Here is a 27,064-nt window from a genome sequence, read left to right as displayed (position 1 = left end):
ATCATTAGTGAAGCCAGGGAAGTTTTTCTCAATTATCTCAATTATTCCCTCAAATAAGTTTAGCAAACTTTTTTTTTTTTTTTTTTTTTTTTCAGACGGAGTCTCGCTGAGTTGCCCAGGCTGGAGTACAGCGGTGTAATTTTGGCTCACTGCTGCCTCCACCTACTGGGTTCAAGCAACTCTTCTGCTTCAGTCTCTCAAGTAGCTGGGACTACAGACGTGCATCACCATGGCCAGCTAATTTTTGTATTTTTAGTAGAGACGAGGTTTCACTATATTTGCCAGGCTGGTCTTGAACTCCTGACCTCATGTTCCACCCGCCTTAGCCTCCCAAAGTGCTGGGATTACATGCATGAGCCACCATTCCCTTAAGAACACCAGTTATTCTTAGGTTTGACCATTTAACATAATCCCAGGTTTCTTTGAGGCTTTGTTCTTTGTCTGACAGGGTTAACTGAAAGCCTTGTCTTCAAGCTTTGAAGTTCTTTCTTCCATTTGTTCTAGTCTACCATTGAATCTTTTCACTGCATTTTGTATTTCCCTAAGTGTGTCTTTTGTTTCCAGAAGTTGTGACTGTTTTTTTTTTTCTTTATGAAAAACAATGATATCTGTTTATCTGGAAAATTTTCATCCACACCCTGATTTTTTTTTTTTTTTAATTTCTTTACGTTGGTTTTTATCTTTTTCTGGTATCTCAAGTAGCTTAATAATCAGCCTTCTAAATTCTTTATCTGGTAATTCAGAGATTTCTTCTTGGTTTAGATCAATTGCTGGGGAGACAGTGTGATTTTTGGGGGGTGTTACAGAACTCTGTTTTGTCATATTACCAAAATTATGTTTTTGGTTCCTTCTTATTTGAGTAGGCTATTTCTTCAAACTATTCTTGAATTTATTTTTAATTGGAATGTATTTTTTTAATTTAAATTTCTTTTTTTTCCCCCTCTTAAGGATCAGACTTTAATGTTTATTTTACCCTAATTTGGTTATTAGTGCTTCCAGGGGTGAAGACTCTATGAGTTCCTTAGTTATAGAGTCTTTGTATGTTGATTTTCCCTGAAGCTACTTGTAGCAGTTATGTTCTTGATGTGTGGGTAAGTTAACTGTCTCCTATGCAGTTGTAATGATGGGGATCTCTTGATCTCTTATGGTGTATACTTTATTTATTTATTTGATTTTTTTTCCTGGTGTTTTATTTATTGAGTTGATGATCTGGGCTTCAAGCCAATAGGGAATGTATCCCTGGGTAGGCACTAGTTATGGCTAAGGCAGGTGGGTAGATGTAATACCCAACAGTGGGCCGAGGAGGGTGACTGGGGGACCTCTCAATTAGATGTGCTGAGGTTCTATCAGAGTGAAGAGTGGGAGCTACTTCAGCTTCCCTTGCCAGGTCAGCAGGAAAGCCATTTACCTCACAGCCTCACTTCTGTCCTAGTGTTTCAGTTTTCAGATCAGACAGGCACCTCTTTTCATCTATAGGACTGTTGATGTCCCAAGTAGGGAGGAACTATGACTTTGCCTCTCATACAGGCCTGAATCTGGAGGGTGTACCTCCAGTCACCCTGAATTGTTCTAGGAAGGTTGTCTATAAGCACCTCCATGCTGCTTTCCTTTGGGGAAGCCCCAACTGTGCCTTTAATGGAGTGCCTGGGGCAAACAAGTACCCCTTCTCCAAGGCCCTTCATGATCACAGAAGCTGGCCTATTGGGGTAGAGGTGCAGACTTTCCCTCCTGCTGCAATTGTGTCTCTGTTGCAAGAAATTACTCACCAGCAGAAAGACATGGAACTTGAGGCCTGCTGTTCAGATTCTTTTGTCCCATGGGGTAATACCTTGATGTGGTGTGCTCTCCCTCTTCCCCTAGAGATGGGGCTCCCTGAGAGCCAGACTGTAGTGATTATTAGTGCTCTTCCAGGTCTAGCCACCCAGTGGGACTACCAGGCTCTGTGTTCATGCCAGGGAACATCTGCAAAGAGTTCTGTGATGTGACCAGCCCTCAGGTCTCCTAGCTGTGGATATTAACACCTGCTCTGGTGGAGGTGGCTGGGGGTGATGTAGACTCTGTAAAAATCTTTGGTTGTAGCTAGGTTTATTGTGTTGGCCTTCCTGAATGTTGGTTATGCTAGCAATGAAGTTTTCACGTGGACAGACTCAGGACCTCCGGTTAGCCAGGATGTTGTAGGCAGTGGTATTAACCGTTGTTTTCTCCTTCCTGGGACCAGTGTTATTCTGTCATGAGTTGCTGTAATGGCCTGAGTTGGTTGGCTTCCGGCCATGAGGTGGTTCTTACAAGAGAGCACCAGCTGTGGTATTAGCAGTGGGATTTGAGGTTGCCCTAAGTTACCCAGGGGAAGTATTCTGGTTTCTCAGGTGATGGGCAGGGCCATAAAGCTCTCAAAATTTTATGTCTTTTGTGTTCAGCTACTGAGGTAGGTAGAGAAATACCATCAATTTGGGCAGGGTCAGGAGGTTGGAGGTTCTGAGCTCAGACTTTCCTTGGATAGGGCTTGCCATAGCCACTGTAGGGGATAGGGGTATGGTTCTCAGGCCAATGGGTTTATGTCCCAAAGGGATAATTATGGCTGCCTCTGCTGTGTAGTATAGTTCACCAGAGAGGTGAGGGATAGCTGGTAGTGAAAGGCCTCACCCACCTCTCATTCAGTTGGCAAGGTCAGTCTTGTTCCTGCAGTGCCCCATTAATAGTGCTGAGTTTCGATTCAGGCAGCATACAGGCAGAACTCAAACCTGTCCCAGGCCATAAGCTTCCCTGCTGAGAAAGCATGCATGGCTTTCAGGGCACACCTCTCCTCCCTCCCCATCTGCTTGCAATGGCTCCTGTGTTCAGGTCTGCAGCAGTTCCCGTTCATCCCCCAGATTCTGCTCAAGGAAGTGTGTGCCCAGTAAATGATCATAAAATTCACCTGGAAGCTTCTTTTACCCTGCAAGCCCTCCCTAATTCCTCTGGTTGCCTACCCCAAGGAACCCTGTGAGATAAAGTCAGGGATGCCTTCCCTCGGCTCAAGCTGAAGACTGGGAGTGCCTACAAGACTCTTTTCAGTGCTGCTACTACTTTTATATTTCACATAGCTCCCTAAATCCATTCCAGCTCTAGGTAAGGTTAAATCCTTCTTTTGTGATCTGGATTTTCAGATTCTCCAGTGGAGATATATGTTTGGAGGCAGGTTTTCCCCTTCTCACACTTTAGGAACTCATGGTTTTTTGCCTGTCTCACTGATTTTGCAGTAGCATGGCATTTCTTTCAAAGGATCTGATTTTTTTTGGTTTTCCTGGTACATTCCTGTGGTGGTTCTCAGAAAAAAGTTCACAGTGTGAATTTCTACACACTGTTCTGCCTGGCCAAGTGGGAGATGCATGTTAACCCTGTCTCCTATTCACCACCTTCTCCTGGTAAAGCAAGATCCCATTTTAAAACCCAACTCAATACAAAAATTGTATTTTTTTTTTTTTAGCCAGACATGGCAGCATGCACCTGTATCCCTAGCTACTGAGGAGGCTGAGGCAGGAGGATCACTTGAACCCCAAAAGCAGAGGTTGCAGTGAGCCAAGATCATGTCACTGCACTCCAGCCTGGGTGACCGAGCAAGACTGTGTCAAAAAACAAACAAACAAACAAACAAACAAACAGCAACAACAATGAAATTGAACTCAGATAAAAGCTTCTCGTGGAGGGTAAAGTAATTCTGATTTATAACTTTAGGATATTCTAAAAATCATGGAAAGTAATAGCTAGCAGTTCTTTGTGTGTCTTTGTTAGTCCTGATTGTGTTCAGCAAAATGTAATAGGACCTCAACAGACGCCAGGCCAAGACAGGATGGCTCAGTGCTGGAGTGCACATGTCCCTTGTTGCTACCTGAATGAGCAGTTTGGTTTCGTGTTTTGCTATCATGGGAATTTTCCTGACCTTACATCCCAGACGGGATCCCATATATCCATTTTCTATCCATCATTACCTGGAACATATAAATTGTTTTCTACTCTCCAGGTAATTACTTTATTCATTTTTACATAAACACAATTATTTTCTTTAAAAAAAATCATCCTAAAAGATAGGTGATTACTGCTCTCAAAAAATAATTCAAACAAAGTAAAAATGAACATGAAGGTTGATCTCAAGTATTGGATTTACACACTAAAGATTAACATTCTACCAAAAAAAAAGGGGGGGGGCAAACATTAAATTCACTTACCATACCTATATGATATGGTAATGCACTAAAACAATTCCTATCTACAAATGAATGTAAATACAGGAGAAAAAGAGCAAATATACAAATACACAATTATTTTATTATCTAGTACAGATGAGAAATATGTTAATAAAGTGTCACAGTAGTTAATAAAATGAAAAACATTAATTTGGGGCAGATGTTGTAACAGTTTTCATGGATGAGGTTTTGGAGACACAACAGCAATTATGGATAGCCCTTTCTGATGAGGTAAGTATAAGGCCATAAGAACATGATCAAAGTTGCAGTTCAAAACATGATTTTGGTTCATACACTGTGGAGCAGGTCTCTGGTGCTTTTGTTGTCCAAAATATGACCCCCTTTGCCTGGGTAATGGGATCCAAATTCTACCTTGGGTAGCCACCTTTCTCACATTTTCCCTCTAGGAAATACTCCCTTATCCTAACCCCAGCTACTCTAGAGGGGTAAGCATGAGACTAAAGCTGAGCCTACTAGAATTAATCATGCAATTTTACTATATTGGAGAATAGCAATGCTCTTTTCACTTAGATTGCAGAAACTAAACCATGCAAGCCTGAAGCTGACAAATCTATCATCACTACCATATTGTACATGAGACAATGTGCATGAAAAAAAGTAAAAAAAAAAAAAAAAAAAAAAAAGCTCTTCAGTGCCAGATGAGGTGGCTCACGCCTGTAATCCCAGCACTTTGGGAGGCTGAGGTGGGCAGATTACCTGAGGTCAGGAGTTCAAGACCAGCCTGGCTAACATGGTGAAACCCTGTTTCTACTACAAATACAAAAAATTAGCTGGGCATGGCGACGAGTGACTGTAATCCCAGCTACTCGGGAGGCTGAGGCAGGAGAATCACTTGAACCCAGGAGGCAGAGGGTGTAGTAAGCTGAGATCACGCCATTGCACTCCAGTTTAGGCAAAAAGAGGGAAACTCCGTCTCAAAAAAAAAAAAAAAAAAAAAAAGAATTGTTCTTCAGAAGGAAAAAAGAAATGAGTGACAAAACCTTAATGCCATTTGCTGTTGTCCTAATTCTGGAGTAGCAAACTCAAAAGTCTTTGACTGAAGGTGGTGATATAAATGTGTAAAACAATACATGTGAAACATTGATGTCCTTTGTGAAAAAAATGAAGACATTCTAATAATAGCCATTTGCATTTAGTTTTTTCAGATATTATTGTGGTCTCAATAGCTTTGTGGGCACATCCGTCCTGATGGGTACCCGATGGAACTCTCAGCATGAATCTTAGAGGGTGAACTACATCGGGTCCCTTTCCCCTCCTTCTTTCCTGTACTATTTTTGGTTGGATTTTCAACTCTTGACAAAAAGATAATTTCATATTTCTACAACATACAGAAACAAAAATAATGATGAAAAGTTATGTCTTTCAATGAAAGAATCTGAAAAGTATTGACAATTCTATTTTAAAGTCAATTAGACTGGCAGTAGACCTGCAAGTTAAAGTACAGTGTCGCAAAGGGTGGCTCCAGACAGGCAAGCAGTATTAGTGTCACCTGGAAACTTATTAGATATTCAAATTCTCAGGTCTCACCCCAAGCCTCGTGTATCAGAAACAACCACCTGTATTCCATGTGATTCTGGTGCACAGCAAAGTTTCACTGGCACTTGTTTAAAGGGGTGGTGGGATGATGATCAGAAACGTATTCAGACATCCACACGTTAACTGAGTCTGCACTAATTTAGTGGCAGTGGTAAGGGAGAAAAATATAACACCACAAGAAGAAAGATTGACATATTTTATAGATAAATGAACACAGTAATAACCTACATGAATAAATGTATGAATGTCAGCAAGAAAGAAGAACAAGATTAATTTAGAAGTTAAAGATGGAGAGACACAGTTGTGTAAGCTCTGTAAATATACTAACTAGGTTTAAATTCCAACTTTGCTATTTCCTTCCTACGCTAAACCTCTCTCTACTCCAGTTCTCTCATTACTATAATGAGGAAAATATGAATGCTTAATCCTTGTGATTATTATGGAAATTCAAATAGTTAACATTAAGGGTACACATAAGGTTCTTAGATTAGGCCAGGCACATGACACACTCAATAAATATTAAATAGAGATTAGCTCTGTAGTGGCCCTATCAAATTTAGTAGCCCATAAAGACATGTGACTATGTAGATTTATATTTAAATAAATGAAAATAAAATGAAATGTTTCGCTCCTCAGTTGGACTAGCCAAATTTCAAGTGCTCAGTAGCTATCTATGTTATAGAACATTTCCATCATCAGAAAATTTCAACTGCACCATAATGCAGGTGTAAGATTTCTATGCTAACAACGGTGTCAGGTGTCCTTAGGTGAGGTGAAGACCTGGTTTGTTAGGAGAAAAATGACTGCTGGGTCTCCCAACTACCAACACATAAAATAGCAATCATGGGAGGGGTGCGGTGGCTCACGCCTATAATCCCAGCACTTTGGGAGGCCAAGGTGGGCAGATCACCTGAGGTCAGGAGTTCGAGACCAGCCTGGCCAACATGATGAAACCCCCATCTCTACAGAAAATACAAAAAAATTAGTCGGGCATGGTGGCACTTGCTACTTGGGAGGCTGAGACAGGAGAATCACTTGAACTTAGAAGACAGAGGTTGCAGTGAGCCAAGATCGTGCACTGCACTCCAGCCTGGGCAACAAGAGCAAGACTCCATCTAAAAAAAAAAAAAAAAAAACAATAGCAACCATTGACCTCCTCACTCTCCTGATGGGGTCTTCTGTCTCCTTCTGATACTTTGAAGCCCAGGATGGCAGAAATGTAAACTGAACCTGAGTGTGAGCCTGCTCACGGTGACAGCCTCCTTTGCTGACCAGGCCTGTCCCTCCTGCATCTCACTTAATGAGTGAGTACAAGTTCGGATGTGCCCAGGCTTTTCCCTACTGCTCACCAAACCATCGGCCTCAAAGTCCTCAATGTATCTTTTTCCTCCATCCTAAAATATGGCATGTGAACTCAGTTTGGAAGATTCTAAGTATAAAAGCAAAGAAGACATGAAACTCAGTGTATTCTATTATCCAATCTCAGTTCTGAAAAAAAATTAACTAGTAAGTATTTACATGTGACTATTCTACTGTAATCTCTAATTATGCCTCAAAGTCAAGGCCATCATGAAGTGGGTTCTAAGAATCCTTCTCTATGATTCCTCTTTCTGAGCAATCTCATGAAGCCTTTATACTAGTTAGTCAGGCTTTCTCTCTGAACTGTGACTACACCAGCTCATTTTACATCTGTACACATGCTCATGTTATGTTTTCGTGCCTGGGACTGCTGCTTTAATTTTCTCTCCACGTATCAAAATCTCTCCATCCATGAATGCACAGCTTAAGTCTTACCTGGAAGCCATTTCTGAATAGTTCTCACATCACTGATGCCATAATGTAAGTGTATAACACGTAATTCAGAACTTATTTGTATAACATTTTCTTACATATAGATAGACAGATAGATAGATAGATAGATAGATAGATAGATAGATAGATAGATATATCATATGTATTACTCTAATTCAGAAACCTATCATATCATATACTTCATAGCTGCAAAACTGACCTTGATTTTTAAAAATAACTCAGAAGCAAGTCTATTGTGTTGTGTTTTGAGTCAGGGTCTCACTCTGTCACCCAGGCTGGAGTGCAGTGGCATAATCATGGCTCACTGCAGCCTCAACTTCCTGGGCTCAAGCAGTCCTCTCGCTTCAGTCCCCAGAGTAGCTGGGACTACAGATACATGCTACCATGCCCAGATAATTTTTGTATTTTTTTTTTTTTTTTTAGAGACAGGGCCATGTTGCCCAGGCCTGTCTTGAATTTTCACCTTGTTGCTCAGACTGGGCTCAAGTGATCCTCCCACCTCGGCCTCCTAAAGTGCTGGGATTACAGGTGTAAGCTACAGTGCCCAGCTATGTGTCTCTCTGTAAAGAAGGATTGGGCAATACTGAATGGCTAAATCAGTGTCCTCCAGTAAGGATGATTGGTTCTCATAGACATTTGGAAGAGGTGGCTTTCAGTAAGAGCATGGACAATTCATCAACGGTAGATGAAGTTGCAGATAGATGTTTAAATGTGATGATGAAAGTTTGTGAAAGTTTTAGGATACCTTCAATTTTCTCAGCGAGGCAAGAACCAAATTAGCCAAGTAAGAGGGAGAATGAAGGAAGAGATGGCAGAGATTTGAATAATCAAGAAAAAAAAATGTCTTCTCTATAAATAGGAAACATAATGGACTAGGGAACTGTGGCATATTTGATACAAGGTGAGGACAAGAGGAAGTGAAAACAGGATCAGATTCCAGGTGTGACTGAAACATTTTTGGAGCTAGAGTATTAGAGGGAGAAAGATAGAAGATAGATAGTATTGTGGATGGAAATCAGGGAATTTGAAATTGAGAATACAGAGTGGTTGCAGGAAATGATCATGGGCAGAGTGCCTGAGTTAGGATGAAGGACAGATAATTGAAGCACAGTGGGTCAGGGAGGCCCACCTGAGAAGCCAGAAAATTAAAATGATCATTTACCACAATGTTGAAATCACCAGTAATTAAAACAAGAGTAGTGGTGAAGAGGGTGATGATGAGCCAAGAGAGAAACACTTCAAGAACTCTAGAGAAGCGTGACCTGGAAGGGACAAAGGACGGATGATGAGTGAGTTGTGAATGCTCATGAGAAGGTACTGTCAGGGGAGAGTAGTGAGGTGAAGTAATGTTCACAGAAGAGGATTAAAACACAGTAGATTTTTGCCAATGATTATCTTTTGTGTTTTGGCAAAAACTATGCATAACACTTTAAGAACCTCTGAAATAAGACTCCTATAATTCTGTAAAAGGTTCTAGAGCTTGAAACTTCTCTTGAATTGTTACTGCCTGCTGAAGCATAGTATAGATAACATGTGGTTTGGAAAGCAGAGGGGTATATATCTTTATTACAAAATTTAATTAAAAGAAATGTTTTAGAATGCTGCTTTTTATTCACAATAATTGGCAATATTAAAAGGATGGCTCTAAAGGGGAATCATTTGTTCCCTATTTAATTTTTATCAGCCCATACTTCTCCCCACCATCCCATTAGTCATTTTGACTTAACTGTGTTTGCCTTCTTAAAATATGGAGCAGATAAAAATTGATGGCTCATAAACACATATTAAAGAGTAATTTGAGATTTACAGAAGAGAATAAAGAGGAACAGAGGAATGGCCACTACAGACAACGTTTCGTGCAGGTAAAATGAAATAATCCACATACATGGTGTGAACTCGTGTGCATGTATGTTTATACATGCAAGCCCCCAGAAGGAAAAAGAGAGAACTGACTTGAACCTGAATCCTGGAAAGCTGTTGTAAAATCCTCACAAAATAATCAAACATACTCTTGTATACATTTGTTTATTTATGGAAATGACTTTTATCTATATCCTGTATAGCCACTGTTATTTAAAAATATTTGGACTTGGCAACCCAGCAGGTAGAACATGATTCATCTATAGGTGATGTTCAAATAAGTAGGGGCTCCTATTTGCAAATGTCCATCAAATTGAAAATAATTTTTTGGTGACACAATGAAATTTGTGCACTTATTCAAATTCATATTTACCTATGACCTGTTATTTGAATAAGTGCAGAAATGGACTCTATAATATTAACTCTAGTTACAAGTACATAGAGGAAAAGCTGATAGTGGCAGCACTGAAAAGAATAGCCAACTGCACACAATGATGAAAAGTCCAGATCTATCAACCTCTACCTCCATAATACTTCCAAAGCAAATATCATCTGCATATCTTGACACAGGAGAACAATATTTACTAAATCATGTAGTGATCCATAAGAGACACAAAGAAGAAAAAAACAATATAAAGACAGGCATAATACTAAAAATTATTTATTTTTAATTCTATTCTGCTATGGTTCACAAGGTGAGAAATGATCCTACATGTAGAAATGAGTAGAAGATACCTTTCAAAATTCAAATTTTTATCTTGTTTAACATTTGTCTCCTTTTCTACTGTGCAAAGTATTAGGCTGAATGATTAACATTTTCTAAAAAGAAAAAAGAAGTAGCTATATTAAACTACAGGACTATTATTCATAACAAATAATAGATTTATCATTTTGAAACTCTAGATACTTTATATGATTCAAGTTCCCATTAACAATTTCCCATTAATGCTGTGTTGTCACTGGAAGAGCAATAATTTATATACTCTTCTTAAATGACATTAAAAATAAGTGATTTATTGAGATAACTACTGGAAATCAAGAAAAGACAATGAAGTTGCATATTGTGACAGACAGTTGCAGGTGCTATGAAATCTTCTCTTTCGCAATTATAAATAAAAATAAAACATCTTTTTCAGCGTAATATTTCAACTGAATCCATGCTTTTTAAAATTAGAAATTAATAAAACATGAGATTAATAGGTACCATTATTTTTTAGAAACTCAATGATTGTCAACATTTTCAGACCAAGCAAGTATGACAGCATCATAGCTGCTATCGTCTAGTGTGAAAGGCAGTAATAAAGTAATGCACATAGAGGACTGTGATGGCTCATCCTAAAAGGCCAGTGATATTGATGAATCAGTATCCTGCATTATGATAACAACTGGACAATCCAATTACCCAAAGTCGAGTCTTAGATTTCTCTCTCTCAATGTCTCTTAACATTGATTAGGCAATCAACTTTGTTTTAAAATGCAGTGGTATCTCCTTGCAGTTTTGAGTGTTTCTGAGTCATCCAACTATATATAGGAAAGGATAAAACAGGCTAAAGAGCCCAGTTCCTGCCATTTGGTAGTATATGATTCAGGAGGTCAATATTTACTTATAACATAACTAAGATCATAAAGTCATTATGAGAATTAAAATGAGAAGCTACTTTTTTTATTATGTCATCATCCAATCTCAGAAATAGGTTCCATATCATTTTTTTATCAATCACTAGATGACTGATACAAAACTCTGAAATAACAGTCTTAGATATTGTTATGAACATGCAACAAATGCACATCTATGCAAAAACCTCTTAGGATTCATAAAATATCTAGGATATAATATCAGAAAAAGGAAAATTACCAAAAAATAGTATGAAAACAAATACTGTCTCTGGGAAAAATACTGTCCCTGGGAAAAACAAGAATTAGCTACTCTTTACATATTGGAATTTCTTTTTGGTTCCTTTTTTGGTCTCAGTGGCTTTCTGTCTCACCCACATAACCATGTTGTCCTAAGCTCCTGCCTCCTTCTCCCCTGCAATGCTCTAGATTTCCATCTTCCTTTCAGGAGCCTATTAGAGTAGTCTTCCAACAGGTAGTCAGTCAAGCATTCACTGAACAACTATTATTTGCACAGCACCAGAAAATTTTAAGGTGAGCTTTAACACATTAATCCAATGGCTAAAGGCAGTGGATTTCCAGATACCTCAGCAATCCAGTAACAGCTTACATTTATACTAGGAATAATTATAAATAACAAAGCTAAAAAAGGGAAACGTATTTTGTAATATGATCCCTAAAATTTATCACAATAGAGATTAAAATGATTTATACTACAGATAATTTTAACTAAATTTATTTCTAATCACTTCTTGGCCTTTTGGCTATAATCAAGTGTATTAAATTAATTTCTAAAAATTATATGCAATTCTCTTATTATCTTTATTTCCTTTCTTTTTGTTGTTGTTGTTGTTGTTGTTTTTAACATGAATGTAGAGACCAGATACTTTGGGGGAAGAGAATAATAAACCATCATGCTATGGAAACTTCTTCAACCAGGGGCAAAGACTTAACAGAGTTTTATCAATTTGGACTATCTTATTAAACTTTAAGGACCACAGACTGCCAAGGAAATGTAAATTTCTGACAATGATTTAAAATCATGGGGAGTCATTCTTTTTTCAGAAATACTATGATATTTGAGGTTGCTATTATCCATTGCAATTTGTACAATTTCCTTTGTTAAAATTTGCAAGCATCTAGGACTATCTGAGCTCATGGTAATACAGCATCACAAAATGCAGTGACAAGTTAGAAATATGATAATTAGGTCTACTTTCCTCTTGTTGAGCTTCGTACAACAATAAATTTCCCTTAAAACTATAGCCTATAAAACTTTCCTCTCTGAAGTCAGTCTAATAACATAGATAAATATGAGTCTAAGTTGTATAAAAGCAGCAATTATTTCATTGAATAAAACTATTGAATATATGCTTTCTTATCTACCCAGACTAAACATCTCGTTTTAAAGATAACATGTTCACAATGTTCTTTTTGAATGGAAATAATTCAAAATATATATACTAAGTGATCTCAATTTTATATGAAAAAAACATATTTAAAGCAAAAGAATGGACACTTCAAATTACGTCATTATAGGTAAAGGTACTATTATGGGTGATTTTAAGTCACCTATTTTGTATCAACATTCCCCAAGTTGTCTTCAATACCATGCATCATTTTCAGAGCCAGAAAAATACATATTATTTATATAAAATAAAACTTTTTTCTGGATGAAAATGAAATAATCTCAGTGAAACATGAACATTGAGGTGTGGTCATGAATTCTTCAAATATATATTAGCCTGTAGACACAAATGGAAAAATATTACTCTGAAAAACTCACGGTTAAGATATTTGTGGGACAATATAATAAGAGATACCTAATGATCCCCATCCATCTTCAGTACCTGTAAATACACCAGAGGGACAAATAAGGCATGATTAGCGGGTGACCCATTTAAAGGCAACCCCAACTAATTCAACAAGGCTTGGAACTTGACCCGCATAATTTAGAGCTTCTAAAATAAACTTCACAGCACGCTAAAATCTTAATTTGCTTCCCAGATCTACCAACCCTTGCCCTTTACCTAGCTACCTAGAAAAACTTAACTTCTCTTTTTATTTCATTTTATCAACCCCTACATCTGAATAGTGAGCAATGCATCCAGACAGACTGCATCATAAGACACATTTCAATTCTGATAGTTCATGAAATCTGAATGTGTCTTCCAAAAATTGGCATGTTTGATATGCTTATCTTCTTTCTGAAAAACTGTGATTGCATCAATGATGTGTATTATTATAATTAATAGTATCTTGGTATCAATAAAACACAACATGTATGTATACATATATTTAGCTATGTATAGATATACTTATGTACTATATACTATAAATATATATACTTACATACTATAATCATCAATTATGGATGGTGATATTTTATAAATATTTTGTGTATTTCTTCTCCATCAACCTACTGGAAAACAAATGGCTTCTTACAACTTACAGATCATTGTTGGACCTCACTGAAAATCATCTCAACACTCTGTCATATTTTTTCCCCTTAATAAATTAAAAGTTTGTACCTCTTGGGCAAAATTATACACAGGATGGCAGGGCAAGTTGAGGAGTGATTACATAAGTTCAAAGGGAGTTCAGGCATATCTACTTCTCTACTAAGCATTGTTAAATTTCTGTCTGTTTGCAGAAAAGATTTCAGGAACATTCCGTTTAGCTTTTATTGATCTTTTTTGGTCTTCACTCTCCTTAAATATAGAACAGTTTAGGACTAGTCAGTACCCTCAGGGACTGATAAAAGAAATTTGTGCCTTAATAGAACCATGAGTATCAGTTTCTTTAGAAAAATCCTCATCAAATAGTATATACCATTTTAAAACTGAAAAGCATCAAGTTTCATGACCTCTTCTTTCTAAATCTTATAAATCGGTGAATCTACTGAATTAGCCAGCCATATGTTCTAGCAAATACAATATAAATCTAGCATATACTTTTCTACTTTATTAAGGTTTTATATTTAAAAGCTAGAGTGATTTTCAACAGACAGTTGATATTTATATACCATTACTACAGGAAGAAACACGGTCCAAGATCAATCTAATTTAGATATAATTTGGAGCATATGTTTCCAACTCTTAACTGCATGAAGTCAAGGCAGTGAAATCCATCAGCTAAGAGTAAGGGTAAAAGACTTTAGTTGTCTTACCTGGCAGCTGTGGACCAGCAACTTATTTAGCTTCACTCTACCCCATTTTTATCATTTATGGAAGAGGGATAAGACAATCCACTTTACAGAATTTTTGTGCAGATTAAATAAAATAACCTAGCTAAGTGCTTACCCTGCTGCCTATAAGTATTCAATAAATCTTACCTATATTACTCTTGATACTATTATTATCCAGTAATGTTATAAAGTAGGTTCAATTATCAGGTAATTGGTGGATACCATTTGCAGCAAATACATCTGGGATGTTTATATTAAAATTACAAGATCTATGAGGATTTAAATAGTATCATTTCCAAACCATGTTCCATGGGAAAAATGTGATCAATAGTTAAGTGGCCATGACATATAGGGCATTAAACTGAAATTTTAAAAAATGTATTTGTTAAAATGAGTTTGAGATTGCTATACAGTGTACTCTTATCTTGGAAACTGAAACTGTTCATTAATATATTAAAGGATAATGAGAGGCCCACAGAAGATACCTGGCTTCTTTTCTTCCTTAAGCATACCCAAGCTTACTTAACTAGAGAATTCCTTTATCACAGAGCTACTAATAACCTCCTGACTTTACGTTACTCTGGGATCCTAACAAGAACCACATAATAGAAGAAAACGAAGCAGACTGGGTATGCAAAAGAAAAAGAAAAGATATATACATGGGACCAGGAAGGATTTGTTTCTTATGGACACTACTAAAGCAACACAGCAGGACAAGCCGGGTTGTGAATGGTAGCAGAGCCCAGTCGGAGCTCCAGGGTGACATGTGTCTGGTAAAAGCTGTGTACACTGGAGGCCACATGCCTTGCTCACATGGACTGTTTTCATCCGATGCAGCAGGCCTAAGGCAGTCAGATCTACTTGTTTTTCTTTTCCCTAAATGTAAAGCTACTATATTTTTTTTCTCATTTGCATCACAGACACTTATACAGTCCATGTTTCACAGGACAAAGTAAATACTTCTATGGGTTGGATACAGTCCTGTATGCAAGCATTTGGGAGTTCTGGCATGTACTTTAGGACCCAAACTATAATCTATCAGTTCATATCAATCATTCATCTAATGGCTAAACATTTTGCCTCGTAGCAACCCTGTGAGGAATAAATTATTATGCCCAACTTCCTGATAAGGAGATTCAGTTAAAAATAGGTGAGAAAAACGTGCCCGTGGGCACAGATCTGGTAGGTGGGTGATCATTCCCAGGTACACATGATTTATTATTATACTTTCCATGAGTCACATATGAACATACATTTCTTCTGGAGAATGCAGAATTTTGGGGCAAGGGGGAAATGTTCCCCGATTATTATACTCATTCACCCTTCCTTATTCAGAGGTGAGGTAACTCTGGTTAAATTCTTTACTTTTTAAACGAAGATATCAACCACTTTCTGGTTGGGGAGCTATATCCTATAGTACCCTTACATGGTAATAGAATGTCTTTCAGGTCTTTAATTTCAAAGATGTACTTGAATTTCTAATCTTTGCTTTCAAATATTTATTTAAAAATTGTTCTGAGAAGTTACAGACTAGATGAATCTCTAAAGTGAATAAAATCCTATTTCTCTAGATCAGATTTGGCAAAGGACAGTCCATGAACCAAATCTGGCTCACCATCTAATTGTTTAAAGTTTTATTGGTACCCCCATTCATTTACACATTACCTATGGCTGCTTTCATGCTACAAAGGCAGAATTGAGAAGTTGAGATGGAGAACATATGACCTTCAAAACCAAAATATTGACTCTGGCCCATACAGGATGACTTTGCCAATTTACTGTTCTATATATTCTAAGTTTTTATCCCAGGAATAAAATGACAGATTATAGACCAAATAGAACAAAATGACAAAATTATAGACCTCTGTCCTCAGAGATCACTGTTTTCAGATGATCACTGTTCTATAAAAGTGCTTTTTACTGAGTTTTCATGTTGCTGTCACCCCTGGGCTTATACTACATGTAGACAATAAGAAGAATGCCTACAATAATTTTTATTGTACTCACTGGAGAGGGTATCATTGAGGACGCCGTTAACCTCACCACAGTGTGTCCTGTGAGAACTGTAATGCAAAAATTGTATTTGTTTCCTCCCAAGGTATTGGCATTAATAGCATGACCACTTCAAATCTTATAATCATTTGTTTTCTCTTCATTTACAAGTGAAAAAATTATTTAAAGACAATACTTGCTATATTCCAATTTACACTGCAGAACATCCCTTTCTACTTTCTAAATTTAATCTCGGCTTCATTTGAGTTTCCTAGAGTTGTTTCCTTTTTATTCTGATTTTTTAATTCATTTTTTTATTGCAATGTGTGCATATTTTTAGCCATACCTCCTCTTTTAAAAGTAAGATTGGATATAAATAAATGAGAGTATCAGTTCTAAAGAAAAAGACCTCAATGAAAAGATATTTGAACCTTCTACCCTTGTGACAGGAATCTCTTCCTATGATAGCATCATGCCTTATCCCCAGGGCTCAGTTTAAACCTTTAGAATACAAGAAGGAAAGAAAATACTCTGACATCATAAAGACCTCAGTTGAAAAAAATCTGTAGCTATCTACAGGGCTGTATCTCGAGGAGAAAGAAAACCAGACTCCCTTAGTTTAGTTAGCACACCTCCTAAGGTATGGCCATCTTGTCCCGATAGTTTTAAGAACTTCTACTTAGAGATCAAATGAGATTTAGGATGGAGTATATGCCTTAATGGTAGCTTTATATGACAGTGCAAAATAAAGTGAAAGAGGGAATGATGCCAATATGGAATTATACTGATGCAACTAAAATTACAAAAGAGTAGAATACAAGCAGGTGCTCAGGTCAGCTTTCTGTCTTATTGCCTGTGCTGACCGTTTTGCCTCACTGCGTGCTTCCTGGACAATCAAAAATACTGAGAAAGATGCTATCAAATGCCTCAAACAGATCATTTAGGAAGGATGGCTTTGGCTTTTGCTTAGATATAGGTAAATTGGGTACCACTGAAGTTAATCTGTGATCCTAATTATGGTATGCAAATACAATATTAATTTTTCTCCTGGACCTCCCCAGAGAATTTTTCTACAAAATAAGTTTTTCCACCTTGACCAAAATTGAATTCACTTCAAATTCGCTATTGAAAAAAAAAAAGAAATTGATTCATCCCAACTTTACTTCTCATGCCTTTCTTGGTGGGAAGGCAAGTAATTAGAAAGGTTAATAATTCAAAGTAAAAAATCATTTTATAGCTAATCACTTTAAGAAATAAGCAGAACTTTGTATCAGTTCCTGTACATACTTCCAAAGTATTCTCCTGTACATACTTCCAAAATGATCTGTACCTAATGCCTTCACTACTTGGCTATCTGTGAAAGTGTGTATCTATGGCCCAGTGTTTTTCTTAAATTATTTTTTCTGCATCATTCATAAACATTAATTCAATAAGATTACATATTATCTGGATCTTTACCACTTCCTTTACCCTCATCTTTAAACATGATTATATAACGGCTATGGTTACATGTAGCCAACATTCAGTAATTAGACAACTATGAGGCTTACAAGTTACCGGATGGTTTGATGTTAGAAATAGCTGCTGCATAGCACTTGCCTGAAGTGCCACTTCTTTGTTCTCCACTAAATTTACTTAGGGTTCAAGTCCGGCTTTCTGGTGGATATTCACACAAAAACAACAAAATGTTTTTTTCAGCAGTATTATTGCAACCAAGTTTTTAGGATCCTGCATAAGAAAATCTGCATTAAAGTTAAAACATCTTGAATTTAAGATGCTTTTAAAAGATAAAGAATAATTACCATAAAGTTACAATACAGTGTCACATTAATCAACATTACACAAACATCTTATAAGCATGCTGTTCCCGTGATAGCCTAATCTGACTTCCAGGAAGAACTCTCCACAAATAAACATACAATGCACTGACAAAATTTACCCATAAACTAGAAGGTACAAGTGTATGAACTACTTTGCAACACAGCCAAAAGAGCAACTTAGAGCAAACTTCTGACTGCACCCCAGGTGGAGTAATTAGGATACATGGTATCTCTAACATGTTTTTCACATAGCCTTAATTTTATTACTAATAGTCAAAAGACATGGCATCAGTGCAGCAAATGAAGAATAACATTTTAACGGAAAAATTGATATTAAGCCAGTAAGAATTTTGTTACTAATCTCTAAGAGCTGAACCTGCTTTGAAAAGTTATTCAGGGGAGGCATCTACTAACTATAATAAAAATATAATATTAACATAAAAAAGAATTTGATATTTAATAAAAAGTCTGTGTTTGCAAAAACATATTTTTGTGGATTTGGATTATTTGAAAGATACATAGCACATTAAGACACTAACATTATTAAAAACAAAAAGTTGAGGAGCTATAGTTTTTAATTGCTACATATCACTAATACATACCAAAACCCTTTTTCACATTTTAATATTTCTGAAATCAGAATGAGTTTTTAAAAGTGAAGGCACATCATAATTATAATGGCAGTTTGCTACATAAAATAATGGTATATGGTGTAATTGATGGTATCTTAGAATTCATAAAATGTGGTAAGTCTTCACCATAAAGTTAACTCATTTACTGATTTTCAAAATTTTTTAAGGATTATGTTGCTGATGAAGCAGTGCTATCAATCACTAAAATATAAAAATTCTTAATGCTGCTAAGCAGGGGTATCTCTACATTCTCCTGTCACTACTGCTCAAGGAGGAATATAAAATGCCACTCATTTATTTTTCCTTAATTTCTTTTTTTCTCAAGGGAAGTATATGAAATTGTCTGTTTGATAACACTATAGTCATGTGATAAGGCTTGAACTTCACTGATAATCCTCGTCTCTCTTCCTTTGATATGCTCAATATAGAATATGTGAAGGCACATGACATTTAAGGTGTGGCTGACCTATGCTCGTAAAGAGAAACAGCCTTTCTTACTTTGGTTGCTAAAATTATTTAATACAGATAAGGATTAACCATGTTTTTTGTAAGTCCTTTTTGAAAAAAGTTTATTGGAAATCATTAAGAATCTAATTGGCAAAGCTTTACTAGGTTCACAGTCAACTAAATCCATTAAATTCCATACATATAGCCTAATGTTAAATAATTATTTCTCGATGCATTTAATATATTACACCTCAATACAAAACTTCCTTTTTTAATCTTATTAAATGACATATTGACAGATTTATCCTATTATTCTTGCTTGTCAAATACATACACACAAACATTTGTAAAAAGCTTTTCCAACTGCATATCACTTGTTACAACATGCTTCCAACAAACTGACCTTTCTGTCTCTTAAACTCCTTTCTTCTTGTGATCTTGTCCTTCAGCCTAATAGAGCCCCTGTCTCAATCATCATTCTCCAGACCTTTACATTACTAACAGCTAGAACTGAATATAATTATAGAGTCAAGCGTCCAACCCTCTGACCACAACCTTTTGTTCCCTACGAATGTAGCAGAATCCTCCCTTTGGGCAACATCAGGCACAGTTAATCACTGCGTCTCTACTGAAAGCTCTCCTTTCTTGGGCTTCTGAGTGTCACATTCTTATGTGTCTTCTGTCCTCTCTGGCTACTTAATCTCAGAATCTTTTCCTGGTTTCTTTTAATGGGTGCAATTCTGGAGGAGTCCAGGGCTTAGTTGTCAGCTCTTTTCTACTTACAATTCCTCCCTTAGTGATCTCACCAAATCTCATGGCTTTACTATCATCTATATGCTGATGATCTTCAAATAGATGTTTCCCTGAACTTAAACTCATATAGCCACTTGACATCTCTACTTGAACTTATCTAATAGGAATATCAAATTAACATGCCTAACACTCAATTTTTTATATTCCTTTTCCTGCCTCCACCTGCATATATTTCAGTCATCCCCATTTCTGTTAATGGACAATACTACTTTTAGTTGATAAGACCAAATGTCCCTAGTGCCATCCTTTTTACCACTCTTTCCCTTGAAACAATATCCAATCATCATAAACCTACTCAATGTCCATAAAAATAAATCCAGAAAATGCTAATTAAGACCCCATTAAAATTTTACTCCACACATAGTACTATTGCTGAAATTAAAAAGGCTGATAACACAACATGTTAGCTAGAATGCAGAGCAACTGGATATCTCATATATTGCTAGTCAGAGTGAAAAACAAAATATTTTGAAAAACTGGAAGATACCTTACAGTGTTAAACACATGCCTACTCTGTATGCCAACAATTATATTCCTACTATTTACCTAAGAAATATAAAAACATATGCCTACAAAACTAATCATACAAGAATGTAGCAGAGTGATGTCAGCAAGATGGCAGAATAGGGAACCCTGGACTCTCCTTCTTCATACAAGCATATCAGTTCAGCCACAATTGATGGAAGAATTCCCTGTGTGGGAAATCAGAAACTAAATGAAAGGTACTTACATCCTGGGAGAATGCAAAATCAGACTCACTGAAGCTGGTAGAGAGATATGAAACACCCTCTCACCAGAGACCCTTCTCAGTGTGGGTCCCTTAGATCAGAAAGAGATGCCCAAGCTCCTGGTTTCACCCAGGGGAAGTAAGGGCTTGGATCACATGTTCAATCCCCTTGCATTACCAATGAAGCGCGGTGGGGAATGGGGGGGTGGTGCAGAGAACTGGCCTTTGTCTTGCTAGTCTTGAAGCTCTGAAGGGACCAGCACAGTCTAGACACCTGAGGAAGAATGCATGCAACATCTTGGGCTGGCTATAGGCTATTGTTCCTCCCCACTGCTTAGCACAGAGTGAGCAAACAAAAAAACAAAAAATCCCATTTTTTTTTTTTCAGTTTTCCTCTTGGAAGGAAAAGAGTTGATCTGTGTGTCCAATGCTACAATATCTCTAGGGTCTCCCAAACAACAAGCTTCTGCTTTGTGAATCCTGACTCTCTGACAGAGATGGCACAATCTAGCCACCTGAAGAGAAATAGAAACAGAGGGTTACAGACACCATAGCTTCAGTTCATCACACAGTAAGCTGACAAAAGCCTTCCCCTCCTGTGGAAGGAAAAGAGTTGATAGAGGCCACCAGAATCCCTGGGTAGGTTGATTGGTGGGAGCCTTCTGTACGAGTCAAGTCAGTAACGACTGATAGAGGTGTCTGCTTTGTCTAACGTACAGATACCAACAGAGAGAGTCAAGAAAAATGAGGAATCTGACTAAGATGCTCCAAACAAAGGAACAAGATACACTTCCAGAAATCAACCCCAGTGAAATGGTTAACCTGACAATGAATTAAAAATAACGTTCATAAGGTCAAGAACCCAATGCATGTACAAAGTAAAAATTTCAACAAAGAAAGAGAAAATATTACAAAGTACTAAACCAAAATCATGAAGCTGAAGAACATAAGTGACCTGGAAAACACACTAAAGGGGTTTGGCAGCAGACGAGATCAAGCAGAAGAAAAGATCAGCGAACTGGAATAGAAGTCACTGGAAATAACTCAGAGGAGCAAAAAGAGAAAAAAAAAAATAGAAAAAATTTAAAGAAAGCTTACGAAATTTATGGGATACTAGCAAGCAGACCAATATACAAATTATGGAAGTTTCTTAATGATAATAGAGAAAAAAAAAAAAAAACAGAAAACTTATTTAAAGAAGAAATTGTTGAAGGCTTCTCAAATCTGGGGAAGTTAATGAACATCCATATCCAAGAGCCCAAAGAACATCAATAAGATAAATTCAAAGAAATACACACCGAGGGACATTATAATCAAATTATCAAAAGACAAAGACAAATGAGAATTTTGAATTCATCAAGAAAATGTGACCAGTCCCAAAGAAGGGAATATTCATGAGACTATGAGTAAATTTATCAACAGAAACCATGTAGGGCAGAAGAAGGTGAGGTGATATATTCAAAGTGCTGAAGGAAAAAGAAAAACAAAAACTGCCATCAAATAATATTCCACCTGACAAAAACTGTCCTTCAAAAATGAAAGAGAGATAAAGACTTTTCCGAATAGAATAAATTGAGGGAGATCATCAACACTGGACCTGTCTTATAAGAAATGTTAAGTGTTCTTTGTAGATTCTGGATATTAGCCCTTTGTCAGATGAGTAGGTTGCAAAAATTTTCTCCCATTCTGTAGGTTGCCTGTTCACTCTGATGGTAGTTTCTTTTGCTGTGCAAAAGCTCTTTAGTTTAATTAGATCCCATTTGTCAATTTTGGCTTTTGCTGCTGTTGCTTTTGGTGTTTTAGACATGAAGTCCTTGCCCATGCCTATGTCCTGAATGGTACTACCTAGATTTTCTTCTAGGGTTTTTATGGTATTAGGTCTAACATTTACATGAAAAAATGCTCATCATCACTGGCCATCAGAGAAATGCAAATCAAAACCACAATGAGATACCATCTCACACCAGTTAGAATGGCAATCATTAAGAAGTCAGGAAACAACAGGTGTTGGAGAGGATGTGGAGAAATAGGAACACTTTTACACTGTTGGTGGGACTGTAAACTAGTTCAACCATTATGGAAAACAGTATGGCAATTCCTCAAGGATCTAGAACTAGATGTACCATATGACCCAGCCATCCCACTACTGGGTATATACCCAAAGGATTATAAATTAGTCTACTACAAAGACACATGCACACGTATGTTTATTGCGGCACTATTCACAATAGCAAAGACTTGGAATCAACCCAAATGTCCATCTGTGACAGACTGGATTAAGAAAATGTGGCACATATACACCATGGAATACTATGCAGCCATAAAAAAGGATGAGTTTGCGTCCTTTGTAGGGACATGGATGCAGCTGGAAACCATCATTCTTAGCAAACTATCACAAGAAGAGAAAACCAAACACCGCATGTTCTCACTCATAGGTGGGAACTGAACAATGACATCACTTGGACTCGGGAAGGGGAACATCACACACTGGGGTCTATCATGGGGAGGGGGGAGGGGGGAGGAGGGAGGGATTGCATTGGGGAGTTATACATGATATAAATGATGAATTGATGGGTGCTGATGAGTTGATGGGTGCAGCACACCAACATGGCATAAGTATACATATGTAACAAACCTGCACGTTATGCACATGTACCCTAGAACTTAAAGTATAATAAAAAAAAAAAAAAAAAGAAAAGTTAAAAAAAAATAAATAAATAAATAAAAAAAAAAAAAAAAAAAAAAAGAAATGTTAAGTGGTGTTCTTCAAGTCAAAATGAAAAGACATTAAACAGCAATATGACAGCATAAGAAAGTATAAAACTGGTTGAGAAAAGTAAACATCTAGACAAATATAAAATATTGTATTATTGTAACGGTAGTGAGTAAAACACATTTAATTCTAGCGTAAAAGTTAAAAGAAAAAATTATTTTGAAAACTATAAATATACAAACACAATTATTAAAAGATACATAATCTGAATAGACTTTGAAAATAATAACAAAGTATGTTGTGGGGAAGAAGTTAAATTGTAAGTTTTTGTATGCAATTCAACTTATCAGCATAAAATAGACAGTTGTAAGATATTTTATGTAAGTACCAAGGTAATCACACACACACATACAAATCTGTAAAATTTACACAAAACAACAACAAAAAACTAATCGAGGCATAACAATACCAAAGGAAAAAAAAAAAAAAAAAAAAAAACCAACAAAACCCAGTGGAAAACAAGAGAGGAAGATATACAAAAGTACTATAAGAATAATAAGAAACAACTAACAAAATGGCAATAGCAAATTATTGATAGGAATATCAATAATTACTTTAAATGGATTAAACTCTCTAATCAAAAGACATAGAGTGACTGAATAGATTTTAAAAAAAGAAACTTACTTTAGATTTAAGGACACACATAGGCTAAAAGTGAAGGGATAGAAAATGATATCCCATATATTAATAAATCATAATCAAAAGAGAGTAGGGGTACATCAGACAAATTATCATTCAGTCGAAAACTATTACAGAGACAAAGGAAAAGCTTTTATAATGATAAAAGGGTCAATGCATCAAGAAGATAGGGCAATGACAAACATATACATGCACTCAACATCAGAGCACCTTGATATATAAAGCAAACATTGACAGAACTGAAAGGAGAAATAGACCACAATACAATAATAACAGGAGACTTCACACCCCATTTTCAATAATGGACACAACATCCAGACAGATCAATAAGAAAACAGATAATCTGAATAACATTAAAGAAAAAATGGACCTGACATTTAAAGAGCATTCTACCAAACAGGAGGTGAATACACACCCTTCTCAGACCTGCATCTTTCTCCAGAGTATTTCATATATTAGATCACATAAGAGACTAGTATGAAAAATTATACCCTAACAAATTACATAATTAGAATAAATGAACAAATTGCTAGAAACACACATATCAAAACTATATCATAAAGAAATAGAATCAGTAATCAAACACTTCTCAAAAAACAAAAGCCCAGGATAAGATGACTTCACTAGTAAGTTCTACCATATTTAAAATATGAAATTGAAAACAAGGGAACTAAATATATACCCAAAGGAAAATAAATCATTGTACAAAAATACGCATACACTTGAATGTTCATCTCAGCGCTATTCACAATAGCAAAGACATGGACTTAACTTAGATGCCCATTCATGGTGGGTTGGATGAAGAAAATGTGGTACAAAACACTACGGAATATTATGCAGTCATGAAAAAGAATGAAATCATGTCTTTGGAGAAACATGGATGCAGATGGAGGCCCTTATCCTAAGGAAATTAATGCAGGAACAGAAAACCAAAAACCACATGTTCTTCCTTACAAGTGGGAGCTAAATGTTGAGTACACTTGGATATAACATGCAAATAATAGTTATTAGGGACTACTAGAGGAAGGAAGAAGGGGATGTGGGGTGAAAAACTACCTACTGGTTATTATGCTCATCACACAGGGTCATCTGTACCTCAAATCTCAGCATCATACAATACACGTTATGTAAAAAATCCATACATGCACTCCCTGAATCTAAAATAAAAGTTGAAAATATTTTTAAAAAGAAAAGAGAAAAAAGCAGAAGCCATTTAATCAAGTACACAATTTTTCCTTATTATGAGTATATGTTGAATTTTGTCAAATACTTTTTCTGTGTCTGTTGGAATGATCAGAGGGTTTTTGTCCTTTCTGTTAATGCGATGCATCACATTTACTGATTTGCCTATGTCAAATTATCTTTACATCCCTGGGATAAATTCCACTTGATCATAGTGAAATATTGTTTCCATGTGCTGTTGGGAAAGCAAAAGAAAATGAGGGAATATTTACAAACTCAATTCTTGAGGCCAGCAATTATCCTGATATCAAAGGCAGGCAAAGAAACCACAAGAAAACTACACGCCAATATTGATGATGGATATAGATGCAAAAGTTTTCAAAAAATACTAGCATATGGAATCTAAGAGCCCATTAAAAGGATCATAGATGATGATTATGTGGCGTTTATTCCTGTGATGCAAGGATGTTCAATATGCCCAAATCAATTAATGTAACACAGCAAATCAACAGAATAAATGAGAAAAATCACAGGATCATCTCAATAGATGCACAAAAAGAATTTGGCAAAATTCAACACCTTCTTATGATGAAAACTCTCAAAAATGAGAAGTAAAGGAAATTACCTCAATATAACAAGAGTGATATATGAAAAGTCCACAACTAATATCAGACTTAACAGGAAAAAATTGAAAGCTTGTCTCTACAATCAGGAATGAGACAAGAATGCCACTCTCACCACTTCTTTCAGAATATTACTGGAAGTTCTATCCAGAACAATTATGCCAGAAAAAGAAGCTGATGGCATCAAAAGCAGAAAGAAGCAAAATATTCCTATTGCATCTTACATGAGCGTATATATGTATTCATATATACACATAATCTTATACATAGACAACACTAAAGTTGTCTATAGACATATAGACAAATGATCTTAGACAACATTAGAGACTCCAAAAAAAGCACTGTTAGAACAAATACATTCATTTAGTAAAGTTGCAGGATACAAAATCAACCAGCAAAAATCAGTTTCATTTCTATATACTAGTGAAAAACTATCTGAAAGATAATTAGGCAAACAGTGTCATTTATAGTTGCACCACAAAGAATAAAATATGTAAGAATAAACTAAGAAGGTGAAAGACTTGTTTACCAAAAACACCACATTGATGAGAGAAATTTCAAAAAACACAGCAAATAGAGAGACATCAAAAGCCCAAAGATTGGAATACTTAATATTGTTAAACTGTCCAGCCACCCAAATCAATATACAGATTCAATGCAATCCCCATCAAAATTCCAATGGCATAATTTACAGAAATAGGAAATATAATCCTAAAATCACTAGAAACCCACAACAGGCCATGAATAGCCAAAATCAATCCTGAGAAAGAAAAATAAATCTTGAGACTTCAGACTTCAAAATACAGTACTTACTGATTCCAAAATACATGACAATGTTGAAGTAATCAAAATAGTATGGTACTGGCATAAAGATATATATATATAAACCAATATTATAAAACAGAGAGTCCAGAGATAAACTCATTCATACGTGATCAACTGATCTTTGACAAGATTGCCAGTGTATATAATCAGGAAAGAATAGCCTCTTAAACAAATGGTGGTAGGAAAACTAATATCCACAGGCAAAAGATTGAAATTAAATCCTATCTTACATGATACACAAAAATCGACTTAAAATGAATTTATAACTTAAAATGAAAGATCTGAAACTGTAAAACCCTTAGAAGAAAACATAGGGAGGAAGCTCCTTGATATTTGGT

At 36.2% G+C, this 27,064-nt stretch overlaps 1 protein-coding gene across 4 annotated transcripts in view; it reads right to left on the bottom strand.

Moving 5' to 3' along the window:
• Positions 1-27,064, bottom strand: part of NKAIN2 (sodium/potassium transporting ATPase interacting 2) — a 1,056,178-nt gene that overhangs the window by 713,701 nt on the left and 315,413 nt on the right. Inside the window, exon 2 of one of the 4 annotated variants that reach the window (XM_030929551.1) lies at positions 12,853-12,916. The exons of the other annotated variants lie outside the window; for them this stretch is intronic. Coding sequence (XP_030785411.1) covers positions 12,853-12,903 — 51 coding nt within the window. The 5' untranslated portion in view covers positions 12,904-12,916. The remainder of the gene's footprint in view (positions 1-12,852; positions 12,917-27,064) is intronic. 4 annotated transcript variants of the gene reach the window in all.

This window comes from Rhinopithecus roxellana, chromosome 4 (assembly GCF_007565055.1).
Source record: "Rhinopithecus roxellana isolate Shanxi Qingling chromosome 4, ASM756505v1, whole genome shotgun sequence".
NCBI classification, from domain to species: domain Eukaryota; kingdom Metazoa; phylum Chordata; class Mammalia; order Primates; family Cercopithecidae; genus Rhinopithecus; species Rhinopithecus roxellana.
Note: the sequence above shows the minus strand (reverse complement) of the source record. Positions and strands in the feature narration are given on the sequence as shown.